Source organism: Cupressus sempervirens, chromosome 4, assembly GCF_028749045.1.
Source record: "Cupressus sempervirens isolate cs-2001-9-10 chromosome 4, ASM2874904v1, whole genome shotgun sequence".
NCBI lineage: Eukaryota > Viridiplantae > Streptophyta > Pinopsida > Cupressales > Cupressaceae > Cupressus > Cupressus sempervirens.
In genome coordinates, this window is record NC_143121.1 from 855,946,654 (window position 1) to 855,956,996 (window position 10,343).

A 10,343-nucleotide genomic window follows, 5' to 3' on the forward strand; every position below is an offset into this window, starting at 1 on the left:
CTGTGATAGTTTCAAAGAATTTATTATATTTCTATTATTATATTTGTATGAGTACATAAACATTTCAATTAAATGTGCTTCATACAACATTATTGTTTGAAAATTTCCTTTCTTCTAAATAAAGAATTATAGAAGTGCTTCATGCTCATGTTTTCTTATGTAAAGTGGGAGGGACTGTAGCTCTACTCGGCATTTGACCGGTTAGTAGACCATGAAACGTCACATCCAGCTTTCGAAGACGCTGCATTTGAGATGGCCGCCAAACAACTGTCTCATAATAATGCCCACAGCTAAGCCAGCTGGAACTCCGCGTGCTGCAACAAAACCCAAAACCTTGCCTCGCTGGTAAATACAAAGCGCCCTCCAACTCATCCATTTTAATATCTCCACGGGAAATATCCTCCGACTTTCCCTTCCTCTCCCAGCCCTGCCTATATAAATCCCTTCCATATCCCTCTACCATACAACATTCGCATTATCTTTACCTCTTTCAATATATTGAGACATTTTGCATCCTTTGTCTTCACTTCCAAATGGACCTCAGTCTCTGTGTCCTCCTCTTAAGCCTTGCACTCGCTTTCTCCCACCTTGTTTCTGCCGATTTCTACAGCGACTTTGACATCACATGGGGGAATGATCGAGCGACGGTACTCGACAATGGCCAACACTTGCAGCTCACTCTCGATCAGTCATCAGGTATTTTTTATCTCATTTTCTTACTGCTTCTATATATGTGTGTGTGCGCGCGTGTTCTTTGCAGTATGTGTAACCGATCCTAATCTCCTCCCCTGCCTCTCTTGTATGGAAACAGGTTCAGGCTTCCAATCCAAGAACGAGTATCTCTTTGGCAAAATTGATATGCAAATCAAGCTCGTTCCTGGTAACTCTGCCGGCACTGTGACCGCATACTATGTAAGTCTGCCCCTTCAATTGATTTTAGTCCCAGTGGGCAGTAGTACTATTTTGTTGTGTGAATTTGAGCATGGCCTAATAAAATGTTCATGTTCTGCCGCAGCTGTCATCGCAAGGGACTACACACGATGAGATAGACTTCGAGTTCCTTGGGAATCTGTCGGGGGATCCGTACATAATGCACACCAATGTGTTCTCTCAGGGCAAAGGGAACCGCGAGCAGCAATTCTACCTCTGGTTCGACCCCACCGCAGACTTCCACACCTACTCCCTCCTCTGGAATCCCAAACAGATCATGTGAGTTGATAATGTCAAATCCCTCTTTGGCCTGGCCCTCCTGCTTTTAACATCATCATTACTGTAGATAATAACGTGCACTTCCGACATTGTGCAGGTTTTCCGTGGATGGAACACCGGTGAGAGTGTTCAAGAACAGCGAGGATTTGGGCGTTGCATATCCGAAGAATCAGGCGATGAGAATATATTCGAGCCTCTGGAACGCCGACGAGTGGGCCACCAGAGGCGGTGCAGTGAAGATCGATTGGAGCAGAGCACCGTTTGTGGCGTCTTATGCAAACTTCAAAGCAGAGGTATGCTCTGCCTCCTCTGATTGCTCTGCAAATTCATGGTACACTGCAGAGGCTTTGGAATCAACTGAGCAGCAGAAACTCGAATGGGCGAGGAAGAATTACATGATATACGATTACTGTTCAGACAGTAAGAGGTTCCCACAGGGTTTTCCTGCCGAATGCAGTCGCCAGGCATAGGCATCCGGCTTCAGAGGATCAACTTTCACCAAGCTCCATCAAATTCTTTTATTCTTTCATTTTTTGTAGCGATTTTTAGGGCCGAGAGGCTATTTTTTGTTGTAATGATTGGATTAATATACATCTCGATTTCATTTGTTTTCATTTGTCCAGTTCAAAGTTTCTACAGTCTCTTGGGTGCAGTTTGTTCGCGTTTATGTCTTTGTGTGATATTAATGATGCGTCCACTAATACTAAATTCCCTGTTGAAGACACCTTTACTGCTTGTTACCTTTATTAAAGAATTTCCATTTCGCAGTTTATAACCTTATTGGAATGCATCTCCACCTTAGTACCCTACACGTCCGTTCAATTCTTTTTCATTAGTGAACATTATTGGAAACACAACCCTTTTTACACGTTATGATATGATGTCTAGATAGAGAACGGGTAACCGATTGTCCTCATGAGGTAGGACACGACAGTGTTCGAACCCTTGCAAACAATCAAATATCGGTTGATAATCTCAAACAAATCAATTGAACCTTGATAATAATCAATGCATTTTGTTATGTCGTAGGTCTTTCGATATGAAGGAGACGAGCTAAGTTTTATGATCAACGGTGCAGTCTTGTTTAGAGGCCTTCGACCATCATAAAATTCTTCGTCACTGTTGATTATTTGAACGTGTTCAATGGGTACACCATAGAATTGCAAAAAGTTCTTTAAGTACTCATCGCTTTGTTCATGCTCCCTCTCATGCTCTCTATATCTCATTAACTCTCTATCAATATATCTCATTATTTATCTCTTCTTCTGTATCTATGTAGATCATGTACTAAATTGACCTCTTGATCTATCCCTATCTTTTTCTCCCACTCTATATTCATCTCTACCTTTATCTTCCTCTTCCCCCTTCCATATCTAGACACATCTCCCTCTCTCTCTCCCCCTTCCATATCTAGACACATCTCCCTCTTTCTTTATCCATCATGAAATTCTTCGTCACCGTTGATTACTTGAACTAGCAATCGCACCTTAGTGTGCAATGGGTACATTGTAGAATTGCAAAAAGTTCTTTAAGTACTTACTGCTTTGTTCATGCTCCCTCTCCATCCTCTCGATATCTCCTTAACTCTCTATTAATATATCTCATCATTTATATCTCTTCCTCTGTATCTATGTAGGTCATGTACTAAATTTACCTCTTGATCTATCTCTATCTTTTTCTCCCACTCTATATTCATCTCTACCTTTATCTTCCCCTCCCCCTTCCATATCTAGACACATCTTCCTTTCTCTCCCACTTCCATATCTAGACACATCTCCCTCTCTCTTTATCCATCCATCTCTCCCCATGACCCCCTTCCTATAACTTAAAATCTCTACATTTCCACATTTCTTCCCCCGTCTCTACTTCTTTATCTATTCCTTGCTGATATTTCTAATGTTTTATTTTGCTATATTTGGAAAGAGAAATGCCAAAAATTTCACTATAAATTTGCGGGCTTAACATGACATTATGAAGTTCCTACTAAGCTAAGGTACATCACATGGTGGTCTATGTGAGTTCATGTTGTCCGTTGAAACTATGCCACTAAAAATTTGTTTGCATATCATCACTTTCATTTAAGTAACAAGTTTTCAGATTTTATTTAATGAATCATATGTTCACAAACAAAATTTTATAAATGAAATTAGTTTTAATGATGTTTAAAAGTCATCACAATAGTAAATTGACAAATTTAACACAATAAGAAAGATGAATGTGGTCCTGTATAGTTACTAAATGGAAATTTTCGATTAGAAAAGCTCAGATTATTAATAGATTAGTAATCTCCTCTCTCTCAACATAAGATTTAACTATATATCTCTACCAATCTTTCATCCCCTTCAAAGTATTCTCTCCCTTCTCTCAAATTATACATTCAAATGATTTTATAATAATAAGTAAACACTCCATAAAGCTAATCAAAGTAAATTCTTAACCTTCAGAAAAATAATCAAATTAACAAAGTTAATCACAATTCATTAAAACAAAATAAAATTACTAAAGCTAACTACCTAACTAAAATAAAGAAATACAATTAATTTTTTCAAAATCCAAGTTTAAGTAGCTAGACCCCTTTAAACATTCAAAACAAAATTCTCATTGAAGGACTATCTTAGATTAATTCTTAACTAAATATAACCATTTCTTTACTAAATGTTAAATTCCAATTCCTCAAAATTGATGACATTTATCCCCTCATTAAAGTAGAGGATAGGCTGAAACGAAAAACAAAGTAAACACATACATTCAAATCATTAACAAAACATAACATGCAATAATTCCCTTATAGAGAACCAAATATATAAACCTTTTCATTGAAATATAAGACAACAAAGATAAAAGATATAGGTGAAACTTAAAGGCACTATTTAGGAAAGGTATGAAAAAACATCAAGATTAAATAAATACTTAGTTAAACAACAAACAAATCCTACACATAAGATTGTATATGTAAGTATATCTATATGAGATTCCCAGTAAGAGAAACTCTGTTGAAGCCCTTGTATTAGATTTTGACTCTCGTTCCAGCATGACATGTGACATATAATAGATTTCCAAAATAAATCCTCAGAATCATACTACCTTATCTTTCTACATGTCTCTCCACAGCTTAGTATCTTCATACATATGATTTTCTTCGAATGAAAGATGGTCATATATAACCTACAATTTTCTACACATTTTATGGGAATTAACTTCACAAGCTTAAAATTGTAATTCTAAACCATAATCAAATTATAATGTATGCGACACATATTCAACTCACTTGGCATATTGAAAGGTTTGTTAGCAGGAAATGTGTTCAAATATGGTTCCCAACATCAATATTGTACAACTCTCATCAAACTATTGGGTTGCCATGTGTCAATCATACTCCATAATCCATAAACTGCAACTCACAAATTACAGTCCTAAGATTTGTAAGCATGACTAAAAAATCAAATGTGACCCAAAATTGAAATAGTAAATGACCTTACATTCCTAAACAATAAGAGATCATATTATTTCTCATTGGATATAATTACATATATAATCTAAGATTTATTTTATCCATAGATCATATGCATTGATGAACATAAGGAAAGAAACAATGAAATGCCTTCTACTTTCCATTTAAGAAGATAATAACTATAATCCATTCACCTCGCCTCAAGCCGCTAAACAATCCATCCCATATAGAGACACCCACAAACAATAGCAGATGTTTTTATCATAAGTGATTTAATTGTAGAGCAGATCCTTCGTATCTTAACAAAGATTATGTATGGCAAGGGATGGTATGACATATAAAGAGTGCAGACAGTAGATACATACATCTCATTTAGAAGAGGTTTCAGGCATGAATGAGCCTGTATTGAGTTCCTATCGTGCCTCACTAGGTTGCCTCGCAGTTCTTAACCCTCCATTCCAAAATAAATAAAAATATAAGGCATGCATATGAAAGTTTCTGTATATTTGTGTAAATGAAATATATGAAGGGACTATAGTATAAATATGAGAAAATTTAATGAAGGCTAGTGATATTATTAGTTCATATGGGAGTATACTAACATGGTTGTTTAGGTCCAATAAACATAACTGCTAAGCCAATAAGATTTAAGTATTTTCTGAAGACTACAAATTATGATAAAGTTTTAACTTTTCACATATTTACTAAATATAACAAATGCTTTTAATCTAACATCTCACTGGCTCTAGGAGAAACTAGTAAGGGTGAAAATTACTTTTTATAAGGCTAGAGAACTCGGCTTGTAAGGTTAATCCTTGGCCATGATCTGGTTGCTCCGTTCTTTTTCCTACAATTCCTGACATTTATAGAGAGAAATTTAGGTTGAGAATTTTGGTATCCATGATAAGAAATTTCTATCCTCCAGTTTCATCACATATTTCTTTAAATTAATCTCAAATGTAGTTCAAATTCAACCAACACAGCCCAATTTTTATTTTTAAAAACTAATGGAAGGAGAAAGAAAATATTCTTCTACTGATATCCACTCTTTTAAGGATGACTTCCTTATAGCACTGCACAAAATAAATCCCCTGGCTATTGATCTTAGAATGGTTTTGACTAATGAGTGTCTATACACTTAAGTCATTTACTTAGTTCATACCAAACAAGTAACATATGTCGAGCATAACATATAAGATAGTGCATACCAAGTACATAGTGAGTGTCGAGCCACTCAAGTGCCGAGTCACTTAGATGCCGAGTAGAGAGTATGTGCCAAGGGATTCAAGTGTCGAGCAAGCAATGCATGCCGAGTGATTCAGATGACAATTGACAACATTGAAGTTATAGTTAGTGCTGAGCACTAGGGACTTCAAATGTCGAGTACTACAATTTTGACATAGTTTCTTGTATTGGCACAAATTACTATGAAAACTATTTTTGGGCTGACTTAAGTATTGTTTTACAATTTTTTTTTGATAATGACAAATCTTAATTATGAATCCCTATGCGGGTAAGTGCACCAAGATGTGGTACCAAAAGTGGGGTATAAGTGGACACCTTTTTTCTGAAATCAGCAAATTTTGAAATTCAACAAGAATTTGAAGATAGTTATGCTCAAAATTTTAAGATATGACAAAAACAAAAGTAGTAGTCCTTTAAATCTAGTTTCTAAACTACTAAGTTTTTTCCAAAATGGTTTAGTTTTAGGCCCTCTAAAAAGGGGGCCACAGAAAGTGGTATTATTTATTCCAAAAAAACATAACACAGTAAAAAGTGTGGTCCCCCTAAAATTTTAACTTTTTTTTTGAAATTCTTTAATCGCTCTGGTCAAAAGCTACTTAACACTATGTAGTTTATCCCAAAATTTTTAGGTAATTTTATAATGTGTATTTTTTTTAATGAATTTTTTAACTAGAAACATCTCAAAAATGTGATATATCTGTGTGCTCCCCTTATAAATGATTGAAAACTAATCTAAAATCAAAACTTCTTTTTTTCAAAGTGTGTAGAATGGAGTCTAGTTTCTAAAAGACTAAGTTGTTGCAAAATTTGATGAACAAACTAAAATCTATAACCCAATTAGTACATGTTGGTTTTTGACAAAAAATGGACATACATTCAAAAAAAATTATAGATAAAAGGCTTGAAATAGTTCAAATAAAAAATTAACTATATGGTTATATAGCTAACACAAAGACCTACAATGTCATGTAACTTGTTCTTATCGATGCTCAACCACGAGGAATCTTGAAGGAGAGCGCACAAGAATAATCATTCATTTTTTGTATGTTTGTAGCAAAACACATCTCAAATCAATTTATAGACTCCAAAACTTTGGGTTGGATCTCCAAGGAAAAACTAGGCCTTAGGCTTGGTAGAATGCAAAAGTTTGAATAGCGTGTATGCGCTATTTAAAGCTTTTTAAATTTGGGTCTTAATAGCGTGTGCATGCTTTAGTTCACATGCACTATTGAGACCTAAATAGTGCATAGAGAGTGAAGAAGAGAGGCAAAGAAAGAGCGAGAGAGAGAGAGGGGGGAGGATGGGTGTGTGTGTGTGTGAGAGAGAGAGAGAGAGAGAGAGAGAGAGAGAGAGGGGGGGGAGGATGGGTGTGTGTGTGTGTGTGTGTGTGTGTGTGTGAGAGAGAGAGAGAGAGAGAGAGAGAGAGAGTAGTGGATGGGAGAGGGGAGAGAGAGAGTAGGGGTGGCAGAGAGAGTATAGGATGGGAGAGGGAGGAAGTGTAAGAGAGAGTACAGGATGGGAGAGAGTAGGGGTGGCAAAGAGAGAGTACAAGATGAGAGAGGGAGATTAAGAGTAGGGGATGGGAGAGAGAGGAGGTGTGTGAGAGAGAGTTGGGGTGGCAGAGAGAGTACATGATGGGAGAGAGAGATCGAGAGTAGGGGATGGCAGAGAGAGTAGGTAGTGGGAGAGGGAGCGAGAGAGGGAGAGAGAGAGAGGAGGATGAGAGTGTGTGTGTGAGAGAGGGTAGGGCATGGGAGAGAGTGTGAGAGAGTAGGGGTGGTAGGGAGAGAAAGTGGGGGATGTGAGAGGGGAGAGAGAGATTAGGGGATGGGGGAGAGAGAGTAGAGAGGGTGAGAGTGAGAGAGAGAGATAGTAGGTGGTGGGAGAGGGAGGGGGGATGGGACTGTGTGTGAGAGATCTAGAGAGTAGGGGTGGAAGAGGAGAGAGAGGGGGGGATGGGAGTGTGTGGGTGTGTGAAAGAGAGAGAGTAGGGTATGGGAGAGGGGAGGGAGAGAGATAGAGTAGGGGATGGGAGAGAGAATAGGCAGTGGGAGAGGGGGTGGGAGAGGGAGAGAGAGGGGGGAATGGGAATGTGTGTAAGAGAGAGAGAGAGAGAGTAGGGGATGGGAGAGAGAGGAAGTGTGTGAGAGAGTAGGGGTGGCAGAGAGAGAATATAGGATGGGAGAGAGAGATTAAGAGTAGGGGATGGGGGAGAGAGAGAGAGAGTAGGTAGTGGGAGATAGAGTGGGAGAGGAAGAGTGAGAGAGAGGAGGATGGGAGTGCATGTGTGTGAAAGAGAGAGAGTACGGGATGGGAGAGGGGGAAGAGAGAGTAGGAAGTGGGAGATGGAGTGGGAGAGGGAGAGAGAGAGGGGGGATGGAAATGTGTGTAAGAGAGAGAGTATAGGGGATGGGAGAGAGTGTGAAAATGTGAGAGAGAGAGTAAGGGGTGGTAGAGAGAGAGAGTAGAGAGAGAGAGAGAGAGAGAGAGAGAGAGAGAGTAGGCAGTGGGAGAGGGAGCGGGAGAAGGAGAGTGAGTGAGAGACAGAGTAGGGGATGGGAGAGGAGAGAGAGAGGTGGGGATGGGTGTGTGTGTGTGTGTGTGAAAGAGAGAGAGAGTAGGGGATGGGAGAGGGGAGAGAGAGAGTAGGCAGCGGGAGAGGGAGTGAGAGGAAGAGAGGGAGGGGGATGGGAGTGAATGTAAGAGAGAGAGAGTAGGGGATGGGAGAGAGAGAGAGTAGAGAGGGGGAGAGTGAGAGAGAGAGAGAGAGATAGTAGGCGGTGGGAGAGGGAGAGAGGGGGCATGGGAGTGTGTGTGAGATATCTAGATAGTAGGGGATGAGAGAGGAGAGAGAGAGGGGGATGGGAGTGTGTGGGTGTGTGAAAGAGAGAGAGTAGGGGATGGGGGAGAGAGTAGGCTGTGAGAGAGGGAGAGGGAGAGGGAGAGAGAGAGGGGGAATGGGAATGTGTGTAAGAGAGAGTAGGGGGTGGCAAAGAGAGACAAAGTACAGGATGGGAGAGAGAAAGTGAGAGTAGGGGATGGGAGAGAGAGTAGAGAGGGAGAGAGAGAGTGAGAGAGAGATAGTAGGCGGTGGGAGAGGGAGAGAGAGAGGGGGGATGGGAGTGTGTGTGAGAGATCTAGAGAGTAGGGGATGGGAGAGGAGAGAGAGAGTGGGGATGGGAGTGTGTTGTTGTGAAAGAGTTGGTAGGGGATGGGAGAGGGGGGAGAGAGAGTAGCCAGAGAGAGAAAGTAGCAGATGGGAGAGAGAGTAGTTGGTGGGAAAGGGAGTGGGAGAGGGAGAGAGAGATGAGGGATGGGAGTGTGTGTAAGAGAGAGAGTAGGGGATGGGAGAGAGTGTGAGAGTGAGAGAGAGTATAGGGGGTGGAAGAGAGAGAGAATGAGATAGGAGAGAGAGAGAGTGAGAGCAGGGGATGGGAGAGAGTGTGAGAGAGAGAGTAGGGGTGGCAAAGAGAGAGAATAGGATGGGAGAGAGAGAGTGAGATTAGGGGATGGGAGAGAGTGAGAGAGTAGGTAGTGGGAGAGGGAGAATGAGAGAGAGAGAGAAGGATGAGAGAGAGAGAGAGAGAGAGAGAGAGAGAGAGAGAGAGAGAGAGAGAGAGTAGGGGATGGGAGAGAGAGAGTAGGCAGTGGGAGAGAGAGTAGGAGAGGGAGAGTGAGAGAGAGTAGGGTATGGGAGACCTGAGAGAGAGTAGGGGATGCGAGAGAGAGAGAGAGTGACAGAGAGAGAGAGTAGGTGGGAGAGGGAGTAGGAGAGGGAGAGTGAGAAAGTAGGGGATGGGAGAGAGAGAGAGTATGGGATGGGAGAGAGAGTAGGTGGTGGGAGAGGGAGAGAGAGAGAGGGGGGGATGTGAGTGAGAGGGGATGGGAGAGGAGGGAAGGTGAGAGAGAGTAGGGGATGGGAGAGAGAGAGAGAGCAGGCAGTGGGAGAGGGAGAGCTAGAGAGAGAGAGTAGGGAATGGGAAAGGGGAGAGAGAGTAGGGAGGGAGAGTAGGGGATGGGAGAGGGGAGAGAGAGTAGGTGGTGGGAAAGAGAGAGGGGGGATGGCAGTGTGTGAGATAGAGAGAGTAGGGGATGGGAGAGCAGAGAGGGTGAGAGAGAGTAGGCTGTGGGAGAGGGAGAGTGAGAGAGAGTAGGGGATGGAAGAGGAGAGAGAGTGAGAGAGAGAGTAGGGGATGGGAGAGGAGAGAGATAACAAGAGAGAGTAGGGGATGGGAGAGGATAGAGAGTGAGAGAGTAGGGGATGGGAGAGAGAGAGAGAGAGAGTGAGAGAGAGTAGGCGATGTGAGAGGGAGTAGGAGAGGGAGAGCGAGAGAGAGAGTAGGGGATGGGAGAGGAGAGAGAGAGTAGGGAGAGAGAGAGAGAGTAGGGGATGGGGGATGGTGGGATAGGGAGAGATGTATTTTCACATAGTGCATAC

The 10,343-nt window shown here is 41.3% G+C and overlaps 1 protein-coding gene across 1 annotated transcript; it reads left to right on the top strand.

Moving 5' to 3' along the window:
- Positions 1-463: 463 nt before the first annotated feature.
- Positions 464-1,823, top strand: LOC149564085 (xyloglucan endotransglucosylase/hydrolase 2-like). The gene is made up of 4 exons (XM_089827168.1): positions 464-696; positions 812-912; positions 1,016-1,209; positions 1,307-1,823. The coding sequence occupies exons 1-4, from the start codon at positions 534-536 to the stop codon at positions 1,677-1,679; spliced, it is 831 nt and encodes a 276-aa protein (XP_089683294.1). The 5' UTR covers positions 464-533; the 3' UTR covers positions 1,680-1,823.
- Positions 1,824-10,343: the final 8,520 nt, after the last annotated feature.